The sequence below is a fragment of the Leuciscus leuciscus genome, assembly GCF_965113295.1.
Source record: "Leuciscus leuciscus genome assembly, chromosome: 7".
Taxonomy (NCBI): domain Eukaryota; kingdom Metazoa; phylum Chordata; class Actinopteri; order Cypriniformes; family Leuciscidae; genus Leuciscus; species Leuciscus leuciscus.
Genome location: NC_138731.1, coordinates 41221045 through 41237335, shown reverse-complemented (window position 1 = coordinate 41237335; position 16291 = coordinate 41221045). Strand labels below are relative to the sequence as shown.

The 16291-nt window shown below is 36.4% G+C and overlaps 1 protein-coding gene across 2 annotated transcripts in view; it reads right to left on the bottom strand.

Annotated features, from left to right (window-relative positions):
* Positions 1-1151: 1151 nt before the first annotated feature.
* lrp2a (low density lipoprotein receptor-related protein 2a) overlaps positions 1152-16291 on the bottom strand; it is a 102015-nt gene continuing 86875 nt past the window's right edge. For both annotated transcript variants that reach the window (XM_082174585.1, XM_082174586.1), the window contains exons 65-78: positions 15250-15393; positions 14755-14920; positions 14510-14638; positions 13096-13316; positions 12838-13017; positions 11333-11452; positions 11035-11125; positions 9880-9947; positions 9545-9662; positions 6344-6470; positions 5581-5688; positions 5350-5466; positions 3958-4029; positions 1152-2629 (exon numbers count right to left, since the gene is read on the bottom strand). In XM_082174585.1, coding sequence (XP_082030711.1) covers positions 2459-2629; positions 3958-4029; positions 5350-5466; positions 5581-5688; positions 6344-6470; positions 9545-9662; positions 9880-9947; positions 11035-11125; positions 11333-11452; positions 12838-13017; positions 13096-13316; positions 14510-14638; positions 14755-14920; positions 15250-15393 — 1832 coding nt within the window. In that variant the 3' untranslated portion in view covers positions 1152-2458. The remainder of the gene's footprint in view (positions 2630-3957; positions 4030-5349; positions 5467-5580; positions 5689-6343; positions 6471-9544; positions 9663-9879; positions 9948-11034; positions 11126-11332; positions 11453-12837; positions 13018-13095; positions 13317-14509; positions 14639-14754; positions 14921-15249; positions 15394-16291) is intronic.

Genomic DNA, 16291 nt, shown 5'->3' with positions numbered 1-16291 from the left:
GCTCAACCCTTATCATTTAGCCTATTAGTTGAAGAGAAGGAAAACATTTATCAGCAATAAACAAGAACTGTAGCCATATGCAACTCATATAGCTACAGTATGTATGTATATATATATATACAGTACAGGCCAAAAGTTTGGAAACATTACTATTTTTTATGTTTTTGAAAGAAGTTTCTTCTGCTCATCAAGCCTGCATTTATTTGATCAAAAATACAGAAGAAAAAAAAAAGCAATATTGTGATATATTATTACAATTTAAAATAATTGGTTTTCAATTTATTATACTTTAAATTATCATTTATTTCTGTGATGCAAAGCTGAATTTTCAGCATCATTACTCCAGTCTTCAGTGTCACATGTGACATCCAGTCTATCACATGATCCTTTAGAAATCATTCTAATATGATGATTCATTATCAAAGTTGGAAACAGTTCTGCTGCTTAATATTTTTTCATAACCTGTGATACTTTTTTAGGATACTTTGATGAATAAAAAGTAAAAAAAAAAAAAAAAGAAGCAAAATAATGTTTTAAAAATAGAAATCTTTTGTAACAACAATATACACTACTGGTCAGTAATTTGGGGTCAGTCATTTATTTTCTTTCTTTTTTTGAAATAAATCAATACTTTTATTCAGCGTTAAATTGATAAAAAGTGATAGTAAAGAAGATTTATATTATTAGAAAATATTTTTTTATTTACAATAAATGCAGTTCCTTTTAACCTTTTATTCATCAAATATATCAGGCAGCAGAACTGTGTCCAACACTCATAATAAATCAGAATATTAGAATGATTTCTAAAGGATCATGTGATAGACAGGATGTCACATGTGACACTGAAGACTGGAGTAATGATCCTGAAAATTCAGCTTTGCATCACAGAAATAAGTGATAATTTAAAGTATAATAAATTGAAAACCAATTATTTTAAATTTTAATAATATATCACAATATAAAAAAAAAAAATCTGTATTTTTGATCAAATAAATGCAGGCTTGATGAGCAGAAGAAACTTCTTTCAAAAACATTAAAAATAGTAATGTTTCCAAACTTTTGGCCTGTACTGTATATATATATATATATATATAATATATAATATGTGTGTGTGGATATGTTGTGCATGTTGTACATAAAGAATCTGCACATTTCTTAAAAACAAACAAAACAAATTTATTTGATTTTTTTCACAGCAGCATTAATTTGTTTCCAGTTCTTTTTCTCATCAGAAATGGGCATTTATTAAGATGAATACATTCATGATATTCTTTTTTTAATGTCATTGATATACAAAATCACTTAAAAATGGACTTTTCCTGCCCATGGACTTGTCAGATGGGAAAGTAAATATGAAAAGCCCTTGAAGCGCTGATGGGACATCAGAGATCTCCAGCACAGGTCGAAAGAAATCACAGAGTCATAATCCTAACCCATGCATATAAACTGGGACATTTCAAGTATTATTTAAATATATAAAACAGAAGTTGTGTCTTCTGCTTCTATTATGATGTGTTTACAGTCACTGCGTTATGATATTTTCAGACTTTCTTTAATGAGAGTCCCTTTCTCTGAATCACACAGTATTTAGAGTATCATTTCTGCCATTATTTACTCCCCCTGATGTCTTTGGAAACACATATGTAATATTATGGAAAATGATTTTATAAGGAAACTTCACACAGCTCTTTATCATATATTCAGTGCTAGTCCCCCTCAGACTAGTTTAATGGTTGTTTTTGGAGCCTGACAAAGAGAACATCTTAAAGATGAGTAAATAATGACAGATTTTTATATTTTTTCGGGTGAACTATTCCTTTAATTGCACTCGGTAGATCTGATATTTCAGACAAACTGTGGTGTTTTGCTCTTTCTCTTGAATCTGGCCGCTCCACAAATGAGGTATATCTACATAAGTGATGCATATGTGTGGTGTTTTCTCTCCAGTGGCGAAAACCGCTTAAGAATAATCATATCAAACGGCAAAGTCTCAGATGGCTCTCGAAGCACTTTACTCAGTAACATTGGCATATGTGTGTGTGTGTGTGTGTGTGTGTGTGTGTGTGTGTGTGTGAATCTCCAGGAATAAGTAATAATCTATTTCAAAATAATGTCTGACCAGAGGATATTATCAAACAAAATCTTTTCAATTTACAAATGTACAAAATATTCATAACATTCTCCTTCAGCAGCATCAGTGCAAAGATATACAAATATGACATCACAATAATAATAATAAAAAAAAAGAATCATACAACATGAATTGGCATACAAAGTATCAGAAGGCAAAGTGTCTTTTCTGTAGGCTATACAAACATTTCATCTATTCTCATCTATACTTTTTTTTTTTTTTGTCAAAAATAATCTTAAATTGATTTCTGTTGTATGCAGGCTGCATATAAAAATAGATTCTGTGCAAAGGGAGTGTTTCTTTGTATTTTTTTCCCGTGTGTGTTGGTCATATTTCACTGTCCTCTTTAACCAGGTTGGCCGTGTCTCTGAAGGTGTCCTCTGTTGGTGAATAGGCGCTGAGTTTCTCTCGCTTCTGGGGTTTGGGAGGAGGAACGAAAGGAGACGGCTGTGATGAAGAGCTGGTGTCTACAGCTCCAGACGTCGGCTCGTCCTGCATCTGACACGTGGAAGAGCAAAGACCATGTCAACTTTCATCATTCTCAGATTAACACCTATATTCTGCTTAAAACCAAAGTCTCTTTAAAGGGATAGTTCACTTTGAAATTAAATTTTGGTATGTTTTAGCTTACCTCAAGGGCATCCAAGATGTAGGTGTCTTTTTTTCCGCAGTAGTTTCAATTTTGATATTTTTAGGTCAAACCGTTCTTGTCTGTCAGTCATATAATGCAGGTCGATGGTCACTGTCTCAAAGAGCATGCACAGAGAAGTCCAAATTAAACAATTCCCCGTCGTCCAAATTAAACAATTCCCCATCATAAGTACACATTGATGGCCCAAGACACGAAACGAGCGGTTTGTGTGAGAAAACGAACAGTATTTATATCGTTTTTACCTCTTGTACACAGCCACGTCCAAGTGATCTGAGAGCGCGCTGTGTGACGTGTGCGCAGACTGGTGCATAGATATATACACTAGAAGTCGCCTTGGCTACGGTTTCTTTCCAATGAACTGCAGTAGCCAAGGCGACATCTAGTGTATACATCTATGCACCAGTCTGCGCACACGTCACACAGCAGGATGCGCCCGCGCTCTCAGATCACTTGGACATGGCTGTGTTCAAGAGGTAAAAACGATATAAATACTGTTCGTTTTCTCACACAAACCGCTCGTTTCGTGTCTTGGGCCATCAATGTGTACTTACGATGGGGAATTGTTTAATTTGGACGACGGGGAATTGTTTAATTTGGACTTCTCTGTGCATGCTCTTTGAGACAGTGACCATCGACCTGCATTATATGACTGACAGACAAGAACGGTTTGACCTAAAAATATCAAAATTGAAACTACTGCGGAAAAAAAGACACCTACATCTTGGATGCCCTTGAGGTAAGCTAAAACATACCAACATTTTATTTCAAAGTGAACTATCCCTTTAAGGCAAGTCACCTTTGAAACGCCCCTCGGGCAGCTACTTCAGTCATGCAAGAGCAGCTCCTATCTCTTTGACTAATTGCTTATGATTTTCTTTATTTGTAAGTTGCTTAAATGTGTCTGCTTAATGACAAAATGCAAATGTAATATTTGTGTTTCCTTGGCTAGCTGTTTCTTGTTTTACTCATTATTAGTATTGTATTACTATTGGACAAGTGAAATTATAAATAAATGTTTACATAGTCAGAATATGACTAAATTGCAATATTCCCAATAACGTAAAAAAATCTCATTTTTATTGTGCATATATAAATGTGGTCAATGTACATTCAATGTTCTGCTATAAAAACAATCGTTTATACTATTTGAAGTTGCCTTTGTCTTGTTGCTCACCTCTGAATAAGTAGGGTTTTCAAACGTTGTGCTTGGCTTCAGATTTCTTTTAAAGAAACTCCATTTGGACTCCTGAGTAATAAAATAAAATAAAACATGGTCATAACGCATTAGGCTTGTTACTAGCATGATGCTAACATGATTAACATGTTATTAGCATAATGCTAACAGTTAATATGATGTTAGCATGTTTTAATGCTTCACTAGATGTTGTTAGCACGTGTTAGCATGTTTTAGCACGTAGCTAAATGATCAAAAATAATTTATTGAGCATTGAGCATTAATTAAGCATGTTGTTATCATGATGCTAATACATTTTAATACATAATACATTACATTTGACTTGTTTTTATCATGTTTTAATAATTAGTTAGGATTTTTAGCATGTTTTAACACTTAGCTAATCGCTATTATCATGCATATTAGCATGTAGCTATTCACTGCTAGCATGTGTAGTGGAAAAAATGGCTAAACTGAGGACAAACGTTCAGATGTCCTAACTAGGGCTGTAATCAACCAAAGAAAATCTTGGTCGACTGAAGTCCTGACATTTTCGACTAAAAATCGACAAAAAATGACGTTAGGAAAAAAAACGTAAAATTAATTAGCTGCGCACTGTGCACAGTACTTGGTAGCCTTGTTGTCCGCCTAAATGAATAAACATAAAAAACTAGTAGGCTATTTGCAGTATATTAAATCGTTTTTGACCTAATTATTTTGCACTGAAATGAGTCTGACACACGAGTCTGTCGGCTCTGACAGCGTTGCATCACGTGCACCTGCGCAATATCATAGCCTATGATTTCCGAAAATAGTACTATGTTGTCAACTAGTGATATCATCACAAGAACTTTTGAGGAATATGCAACATAATTTAGACAATTGTTTTTGTCATATGTATTATAATAACTGACAGACACTATAATTTCAGCTGCTCTGTGCAGCCGCTCTGTGGAGCTCAGCTCAGCAAAAAAATGCTGCCACACTGCCGATGTCTTTGTTGGCATGGTAGAAGAGGACTGACTGACTGACTATGAATTAAACGCTCTCACAATTAAATAAATAATATTCAGCAAACCTTCTAGTAGCCTACTTTCTTCAGTCTGTCTCTCTTCTCCAGTGGGTTGGGCTAATCCAAAAGAAGTGAGAACAAGGGGGGTGTTCTGAAGACAGACTGTTACCTGTGAAACAGGGGTGCTCTGAAAACACCCCCATTAGCAATTAGTGCTTTCCACCTGATGAAATGAACGCGGCAAAACTGATCAAATGAACGCGGCAAAACTGATGAAATGAACTCGGCAAAAAATCGACCAATCAGAATTTTGGTCGAGCCAGAACGTATCGACCAAATAATCGACTAATCGACTGGGAGATTACAGCCCTAGTCCTAACCTGAGTGGTCGTTTCCTCTGCAGGCACGCTCTTCACTTCCACTGCATGTTGACGAGTGTGGTACGCGGGGTTTGAGAAGTTATTCTCCACCTGGTCACCACTGACGTTCACAGTGACCTGTATGAAGCACAGAAACACAAAACTAAAGACCCTGCTCAGAATTAAAATGTTCGATTTATACTGCAGAAAGTGTCTAGAACGATATGAAAGGCGTTCGGGTGGTAAATATACCTGTGTAGCATGTATTACTGCAGGGTCGCTGGATGGGCCGGCTGCAGTTGAGTACAGAGGATTCTCAAATGTGATTGGCTGCCTCCCAGAGTCTGCAAAATTCTCATCCTAATAATAAAAAAACAGATTCCAGATCAGACACAAAGAAAATGTCTTCCTTTAATATCTTTAGTAGTTGTTATTTTTTCAATGCTACGACCCACAGCTGGCTACAGACCAATACCAGTCAGGCTGTTGTGAGCATGTAAGACACGCTGCTAATGCATTAATAAACATACATAAATCCCAAAGCAGATCTAGGCAGGTGGAGCTGGGGGAGGTGGAGGGGTTCAGAGGTTCACTAGGGGTTGCAGGACTAGTTTACAGCAAACACTGAACCAGACTATTTAAATCTTGAGCAAGCAATCTCATTGGCTGCAGGATCATCAGAGGCCAATCAGCTTGTGCCATGCGGTAATGATGTGATTGCTAGCAGACCTATCAGCCTGCGCCCTTTAGCGTTTCATGACTGACCTAGATATATCAGTCGACCACTACTTTTAACAGGATCTTTATTAGCCAAGAGTTGTTTTTTAGTGTGATTAATGATACAGCGAGAAACTAGTGCACTTAGAAATCCTGGAAATTGTGTAATATTAACACTAGGGTCAAAGTCAAAAGGTCGAACAGGGATTTTACGCCTCATAGATTAGTCAGGAAAAATGTGCTGAGTGCGCTTAACAATTCAGGAGACACCAGTTACTGTTAAAAAGGCCAGATTTACCAGCTGCATGGCCCTGTCGATGAACGACACCCCCAGAGTCTGAGGCTCCAGGTCCATCGTGACATTGTCCCCCGAATGAAACGACACTCCATTTCCTGTGTCCCCCGACTTCACCAGGCTGCTCAGACTAAGAGAAACAGTGGAGAAATAATTGGTACATGACATCTAAATAAATGGAATAATAATTATAAATAAACACTAACAATACATGGAAGAATATTTAAACATTTTAATTAATATGCATCAATATAACAATACATATAATATTTTACATGAAAGATTCCACAAGGGGAGTTATGAAACTTTTTGAGCGATAAAGTAAATTAACAGTAAAAGTTTTGAATCGATCCATATTAAAGGAATTGTTCACTTAAAAATGAAAATTCTGTCATCAACCAAACGGTTGATGGACGCCGTTGACTTCCATAGTAGGAAAAAAAAAATACTATGGAAGTCAATGGGGTCCATCAACTGTCTGGTTACCAACATTCTTCAAAATATCTTCTTTTCTGTTCAGCAGAAGCAAGATATTCATACAGGTTTGAAACAACTTCAGGGTGAGTAAATTATGACAGAATTTTCATTTTAAAGCAACACTAAGGAACTTTTCCTCTTCGGTCCCCCTACAGGTTGGAAGCTGAATTGTCCATTACCGCTGTCGTAAATAATTTAGCCTACCGCAGTCTACCGTCGCACGCTCGCTCGCTGTTTATCCAGCACCGGCTTTGGAATGAACGATGTCCACAGACAAGGTAGAGTATGATCAAAGTCCTTTTAGGCAAGTCGTGCCACTCGGCCGCCATCTTGGCAACGCCTCCGGGCAGCTATTTCGGACTAACAAGACCAGGCTCCTATCTAAATGAATGGGCAGAGAGTCAGAACTGCACTTTCACTGGTCACCGGGACATAAAAACTGCATGTATCGAAACAGCAGTAAAATATGATAAAAATCGCTGAAAAAGTTTGATGACTTTGCCCCAAAATAAGGTTTAAAACGCCTTTTCCCCCACAGGTTATACTTTACTACGCATGCGCAAGGGTTCACGACACCAACTTCATTTACGTCTCTATCCAGAATGCCGGTGTTGTGCAATATTCAATGTCAATATTGTTCTCCATTATTTAAATATAAGCAGGTTTGCACTTTATCAGTAATAATGTATTGTATAGATCAGTTGTTTTAACCGTTCATTAAAATGAATCGGTTTAAAGGAGTCATTAGTTCGCGAATTGGACGTGTCATACGGTTGTGTGATTATCCCAGCAGTTAGGACATGGACATCCCACAAGGTTAGTGTCAACACAGAAAACATTACATCACTGGATAGGTTATTTCGTTTATTTAGAGAGTAATTTTATGTCAGCTGAATGTGCGGAACGCATTTCAGAGAAGATAAGGCAACGTATTTTAGCACAATTCACACCCAGCGGTAATTCAGGAAACAAAAATCTCAGAATGCTCCACATGAAACTTTGGTCTTCCGACCTTTTACCATCATGTCGTTTTATTTTGATTAATATCCGTGCGGGAGAGAGAGCAAGACAGCGTTTAATTTGGAGACGGTGAAGTCTTGTTTTCACTTTCGTCTGGCTCCGGAGAGTGCGCGCGCGCGACCGGGGCTCTCTCTCTTTGCTTGTTCACTTCTTTCAGTTAAATATGCGCCCTGTCAGTGTCACAAGCGCAGCAGTTCATCTACAACATTACTCACCGATCAAATAAGACATATTTTGTGTCTTTTACTTAGAATGTAAGGTAACATATTTGTGGTCGATATAAAATACTTTAATAGTCCGGTGCCTTCGCGTTGTTATCACCCTCTTCCATGTGGATTCCATCTGATCTTGCACACGCCACAACTCGCTGTCGTCAAATCGTCTCCGCTGTCGCAAAACCTCAACTGTGCGCATGCGTCAGTGGAACCAGACGATAGGCTTAAATTTTTTCCGGCTTGACTGTTAAAAGCAGATGATTGGCTTTCCAGCGGGAGGGGCGGGACATGTGCATACAACCGCCATCTTTGCCGTTACGGGTTTTCCTTATATAGTTGTATTGAGGATTGAGGAAGTGGCATGTCTCTTATATAAACTGTCTCTGGTATGTATGATGTATTGCTTCATCAGAAACGAAGGAAAACTAAATAATGACTATTGTAACGCTTGACGTAAAGCAAGTCAAATTTGTAGTTTTCTTATGTCTCATTCGAACTACAGAAACGCGACCCGGTTTGGCAAACTTGCATAGTGTGGTTATAGCAGATATACGGCTGCAAAGCGAATCCAGAAGTGCCGTTCACCCTGTTACGACTTGATGAACCACTGATACGATTTTGGAAACATTATTTTAAGGTAAAACATTTTCCCTTAGTGTTGCTTTAAAGTTAACTATTCCTTTAATGATTTCACAGGAAATTAAACCAACTTGCACAGTGTTTTCAATCAGAGACTCAGAAAGATCTTAATTTTAGTCTAATGACATGGACACTTCATAGCCAAATCAAAAGCACATTAAAAGCAGTGCAACAGTGATATCATTTGATAAAAATTTGATAACGCCAGCAAAGCCATTGCAAATATTATATCATGAATATTCAATATGACATAACTCTACAGTAGATTAATTTAAATTGGCGGCAAACAAAAAATCTTTAACATTTTTGATGTTGTATAACAGTGACAAGTTATTAGTAAAGTTCTCGGTTTGATATTAAAAAAATCACTATCAACATTCAAAACAGTTTTTTGGAAAAATAAATTATTGCTTTTATTCAGCTAGAACGTATTAAATTCAAGAAAAGTGACAATAAAGATATATAATGTTACAAAAGATTTCTATTTTAAATAAATGCTTTCTATTCATCAAAGAATCCTGAAAAAAAATGCAACGTCTGCCAAATGCATAAATGTAAACTTTTTTTTTTTTTTTAAATAGAAAACTTATTTTAAATTGTAAAATTTCAAAATATTACTGTTTTACTGTATTTTTGATCAAATAAAGGTGAATTTTCAACCAAAATAAAATAAAAATAAAATAAAATGGCAAAAAAAAACAACAACCAAAATAATTCACAATAGATGTACTGTTCATACATACACTAAAAGCACCTCGAGACCGGTTGGTTAAAGAGAAGTCATGTGTTTTTAAGTGTGGCTTAAGCATTTAAATACGTTTCTACTGTATGTAGTTGAGTGTTTGCGTTGTACCTCGGTAGTTTAGGCATTGACGGGATGAGAGAGCCGGTGCGCCTGTAGTTGAGGAAAAGTCCCACAACCAGAGCTCCAGTAATCAGAATAATAACCACTGCTAACAGGACGGTCACAGCTACAAACACACACAATATGTAAGATATATTAGTGCAGTCTCATTACACTTCATTTCAAATGAACATGCTCTTTCGCTGGGAATGAGAAAATCTGCTGAACGAGTTTGTTAGAGAAATCAGAGTTGATAAATAACAGCATCACATGTTAAAAACTGTGAGTAAAGGTGCCTACTCAACACTTATACTTCACTAATTAACAAGTAAGAGTTTGTTTACCTGTCCCAGCAGGAGCACCTCTAGACTTCCCCATCTCACAGTAACTCCCTGAGTAACCGTACGGACACCTGAGGAGAAAAAAACACGGACCCGTTAGAGACACTCCACAGTTCAGCTCAAATCGCTTTGGAAAAATGACTTCTCTTGCTACTATTTGAGACTTACTGCATTTCACCAGTTTCATTCTAAAAAAGGAATTAAAATAATTATTTTCCTATTCCATGTCCTTAAAGGGGCCAAAGCATTTTTATAATTTTTTTATATTTTTTTTTTACCTTGTGTACATTTGTAATGTTAATAGTTTTTTTCCAGACAAAATGTCAGAAACAGTTTAGAATTTCATGACCACAGCCATGCGTTCATGTGTTCAAATGTTGCAACAGTTCAGAGTCGTTTTAACAGCTTAGTTTAATAAATTGTCTTTTTCTTAAAACATTTTTTAATTCATATTTAATAATTTTACAAATATTTAAATCATTAAATTATATATTTTCATATGAAATATTGCAACAGTTATTCATCACAAAATATAGAGGTTTTGAGTATGATAAATTTTTGATTATGAGAAATATATTTATATATTTAAATGGAAAAAATAGATAGAAGGCATTGAAAAAGCAGAAATGTTTATATGTGACCCTGGAGTATCGCCTGAAAGCTGAATAAATAAGCTTTCCATTGATGTATGGTTTGTTAGGATAGGACAATATTCGGTCGAGATACAACTATTGAAAATCTGGAATCTGAGGGTGCAAAAAAATCCAAACATTGAGAAAATCTCCTTTAAAGTTGTCCATTTATGTTCGCGATTGTGCTGCATTCACTCACAAAAATAAATGTTTTATATATTTACGGTAGGAAATGTACAAAATATCTTCATGGAACATGATCTTTACTTAATATCCTAATGATTTTTGGCATAAAAGAAAAATCGATAATTTTGACCCATACAATGTATTGTTGGCTATTGCCACAGATATACCCGTGCGACTTGTGACTGGTTTTGTGATCCAGGGTCTCATATACTGTTCATAAATTATATAAATAAAATATATCAATATTAAAATATTACAGTATATCTATTGAAAATAATATGAATTTTGGGTCAAATAAATGCAGCCTTGGAGATACTTCTTGACTAGCGGTCACACTCACTTGCACTTGGGCAGGCCTCCCTCATCAGTGAAGCATGTTCCTCCGTTCATGCATCTGCATGCAAGCGGCATGGACACCTCTGCCTCAATGGCTGCAGGTGCGAAGGCCAGGCATGGCATAATAATGCAACACAACCACAATGTAATCACATCACAACAAGTCAAACACACACACCTTCTCAAAACATCACATGGCAATAATGAAATCATGCAGAATTCGATGCATCACATGCATGTACGCTATGAAAAGGATCTGATGATCTCACAAACAAACAGCAGTGGGCATCTGCATCTCTTACCGGCATCACATTCATTCTTGTTGAAGGTGAGGAGCGTGGTTCCCTCCGGACAGGCACAGGTGTATCCACCCGGCCTCAGCAAACACAGGTGACTGCAGGCATCCTGACAGGGGTTGAGCACTGCAAGAGAGAGTCAGCAATGAGTTATTCCGTCACAGAAAATTTACCCACCAGTATTTTGAATAATTCACCTAAGATGTGATTATTTATAGCCTATATTTAAAGGTATAGCGGAGGATCTTTCCAAATTTTAGATAAGACCCGCCCTCTCCACTTTTTGAAAAGTTTGATTGATTCACCAGAATGATTGACAATTAGGAGGACCAATAGTTTAGACTACCCACCAGGAAGTAAAACATCCTCCGCTATACCTTTAAGGTTTGTAACTATCAATTTAATAGTATTAGGTTTAAGCCTTTTTTTGCTTTTAAATTAGGCAATAAATAATGTCAGATATATCCTTTATTCCATCAAAATTCATAAAAAGGAGAAAATAATAAGTTAAATGAGTACCTTTCATTTGTTAAGTATTTCATTCAATGAATTATGCAAATATAGGCTTTAACACATGAATTGTTGATGTTTCAAATTTCCAGCAAAAACAACTATATTGTGATATACCGTTTACTGTTCATATTAGGATATAAGATAACATGTTATTAGCTAGGAACAGTCCTTCAGCACAATGTGGTATTGTATTTAAATGTAAGGGCTGCTTAACCCCTTTCTCTGCACCCCCGATTTTTGCAAGGGAGGCATTAATGACATACCCTAAATAAAAAGGTTGCTGCTCATAGGTCATTCTGAATAGACTAACATAATTAGAAAGCCAACACTTGAGAGTTTATAGTTCAAGACTCAGAATTACTCTGACTGTTATTAATATGGAGATATATAATCATAAAACAACAAAATGAACAATATATATTTTAAATGTATAAAAAAAAAAAAGTGGCTGTAGTGTAGAAACTTAGAAATACAATGAAGCAGAAGCCACAAGTGTGGTCATGCTTCATTTCAATTCTGAAGAAGTTATCTCTAAACATATGAATTTTATGAAACATTTTCAAAGACCATGTCATGTGTTTTTAGAGAAGGCTAACATTTTTTTTTTATTGCCCCCTGTAAGCTCTCTTGCAGTCTATTGTCTATGTCTGGTGTGTCAAATTGCCTCATTCATGTTTCTATTGTTCTCACTTGACAAACCTTTCACACCTCTGCTGGATATGAGACCAAAAAAAACCAAATTCTGCCATTTTTAGCCTTCTGGCATTACATGGCTTTCCCCCAAGAAATGTATTAACTCTTTTGACAAAATACATCATGAAATAGCTCCAATTATCATCAAGCTACATAAGACCATTTATACGGTTAATACTATGCTTTTACTCAAAACTCACTTTAAACCACCAACGAGTTTTTGCAATAACTTCTAATTGTGATCTAATGTGGATTTTGGTCATATATTGTTGAAATATGTTACTTTTTATAAGTTGTTGTCTCACCTGAGTGGTTGTGTCGGTGCTGTTGGTAGATGCGTACTTGAGTCAGCCAGGGGTTTATGGTCAACACCTTCACCTTGTCTCCTTTCCCAAACTTATCTTTTTTCCACACTTCTCCCTTTTCTTTAGTCGTCCAGTACACATGGCCCTCGAACACATCCAGACTGTAGGGATGCCCGATGTCTGCAATGAAATCAAACGTGTGAACGACGGCCATTCAAAAGTTTGAGATGTTCCCGGTCTTATGCTCCAGCGTCTCACCTCCTGATATGATAATTTGCCGGTCTGTTCCATCCACTTTCATGGACTCGATGATGTTCTCTTTTGAGTCACACCAGTAGATCCGGTTTTCATTCAGGTAGTCCAAAGCTAAACCAGTAGGCCAGCCCAGATCTTCATCTAACAGCACCTCTCTGTGCTGCCCATCCATCCACGCCACCTCAATCTTGGGCTTTCTGCCCCAGTCGGTCCAGAACATCTTCCTATAATAATATATACATGCACAAAATGATGCTCATTAATGACAACAACAGCACAGCATGAGTTCGGAAGAATCAGGGCTCCCACAGCTTACACTCTTAAAAATAAAGGTCCAAAAGGGAGTTTTCGCAGCGATGCCATAGAAGAACCAGAACCTTTCAGTGAACAATTCTTAAAAAAACAACAATTCTTAGCGTGAACATTTAAAAAATCTGAAGAACCTTTTTCCACTATAAATAACCTTTTGTGAAACGTAAAGGTTTCATGGATGTTTGAGCCAATTCAAACCGACAGACGGCAACAGATAATTTGTCGGATCAGTGTGTTACCCCTGTCGGTGTCTGTTGGAGCTAGTTTTCAGTGATTAAACATGTCTGAGAAGTGAGGTACTGTAATCTGGTGACTGTCCGCGTTGGTCTGTGAATTGACCATTAAAAGTTGTTCCTGAAACCAATTAATGCCAATAAAGAACCTTTATTTTTAAGAGTGATGATCAATACATTTTCACTGTTTCCTCCACACTGTTCCAGACCAGTTCACTAACGAAACACTCCAAATTGAGAACTGATTTGACTATTCATAGAAAAGAATCGGTACAAAAAGAACGATTCACTTACAAATCTCTACATAAGCTCAACAAAAGAGCAATATCTAGCCAAAAACATTTCTTCAATATATCTTAAAATATATTTTTATTTATTTAATTACCATGGCTTCCCCAGACCTGAAAATCACAATTTTAAAATTGCCATATATTTCCACACTGCAAAAAAAATATGTTTCTCATCAGTATTTTTGTCTTGTTTTCCCGTATAAATATCTGAAAAATTCTTAAATCAAGATTTAAGACATTTACATGAGATGCAAACATAACATAAGATAAAAAGGGGAAAAAAAGTTTTTTTCTTTTTTTTTTCTTATCCCATTGGCAGATATTTGTTCATGTTTTAAGCATTAATCAATTCATTTTGATAAGTTTTTCAGAAACAAGACTTTTCATCTTATGTCATTTTGCGTCTCAAGTAAATGTATCTTGATGTAAGAATGTTGAGATAGTTGTACTGGAAAAAGGACAAAAATACAAAGTAAGAAAATCATTTTTCGCAGTGCAGGATTTTCATAACCATGCATCTCTTAAAGACTGCCCACTGAATTTTTCAATCCCAGGTGAGCAGTTATACATTCATGTTCTTACCCTAGACCAGGGTTGACCACAATAGCAGCCGGCTGATCAAGATCAGTGTGAATTAACCACTTTCTGTAACGTCCATCCAGTTTAGCCACTTCGATTCTATTAGTCCCAGCATCCGTCCAGTAAATATGGCTATATATAACGGAAAAGACAAAACGTATAGCAGATAGATATTTTTATTTTATTTTTTTAGAACTGTTTGCATCAGACCTCAAGTAAAGTAAAGTTTAGAAAAGCAGTGCACAAACCCTCCAATCCAGTCCACAGCGATGCCATCAGGACTGGAGATGTATCTGAGGTCCAGGTCCACCTCTTTTACAGGATTATTTCCATGGTCATCAAACGTGGTCATATACGCCCTCTTGATCGAGCCGAACTCAGAGCCTCGTCCCAACACTGTCCAGTACACTATACCTGAAAATCATTATGCTTCAGTTTGCATTTATAAACCTGATTATAGAAACAAGAAGATAAAACAGTGATCATGTTTTCAGGAACTTAGGATGGTATGGTAGGAATTTCAAAACATTCACAAGTCACAAACTAATAAGCGTCAAGATGATTCGCAATGTTACAATCTTTAAATAGAAGCAAAATGAAATTTGAAAATCAGAAAAAAAAGTGTATTCCTCTATAGAGATATAATTGTATTCCTGTTTTAATGTGCTGTAAATTATGCTTCCTTGTGCTGCATCTGCATCAAAACATATACAGTATGTGATATCCCGTGAATAGTGCCTTACTGAGACCGAGGCCTTCTGGGTCCCACAGGTAGTCCAGTGCCTGAATGTGCTCTGCATTATCCACATAATCAGAGTACTGTGCGGACGAGAGATTAAAGCGACGGATGCGCACATTATCAGGCAATAACAACACGGGAGGATTTCCTGAGGGAAAAAGAAACAGAAAAGGAGAGAAACAACAGGAGAGTGAGAAAGGGACACATCGAATTAGGACATCACAGCCTGTCTGTTTATGATCACGATAATTAATTAAAATAGTATGATAGCAAATACCAGTTTGCAACATCAATTGATTTTGTACAGCTAAAATAACTGGAAACGAATGACACTGGAAGTCAAATTCAAGTTTGATGATTTTCAACGATTTGAAACGCTCTACATAAGCAGCAACTCACAAATGTGCATCAATTTAATAGAGTTTGGAAATAACAGGTTGCCAAGCTAACACCTCGATAATCTAAAAAAACATAAAAATATGTTTAAAACCAACGAATATTGGATAAAAGTCATTTTCAGTCATTCTCAAAAATGTTATCAATACTTTTCAGTACTAAATAATTATATTTACAGACCCTTTCCAAAAAATGTGAATATCATGGAAAAGTTTATTTATTTCCATAATTCCATTCAAAATGTAAAACTTCCATAGATTATAGATTCAGGGCCCACAACTTAAACGATTTCAAGTATTTAGTTGTTTATTTGTACATAATTTGGGCTTCCAGCTCATAAAACCCACGAAAACAGGATTTAAAAAAATGTGAATATTACATGAAATCACACAGTAATCACACAGTGATACCATGGTCATTGAACCAGGTTTTGGTTATTTTGGCAGTGTGGGCAGGGGCAAATCCTGCTGGAAAATGAAGTCAGCATCTCCATAAAGCTTGTCTGCTGAAGGAAGCATGAAGTGCTCTGGAAATGTCCTGGTAGAGACGGCTGCGTTGAGTGGACAGCACAGTGGACCAACACCAGCCGATGACATGGCTCCCCAAACCAACACAGACTGTGGAAACTTCACACTGGACTTCAAGCATCT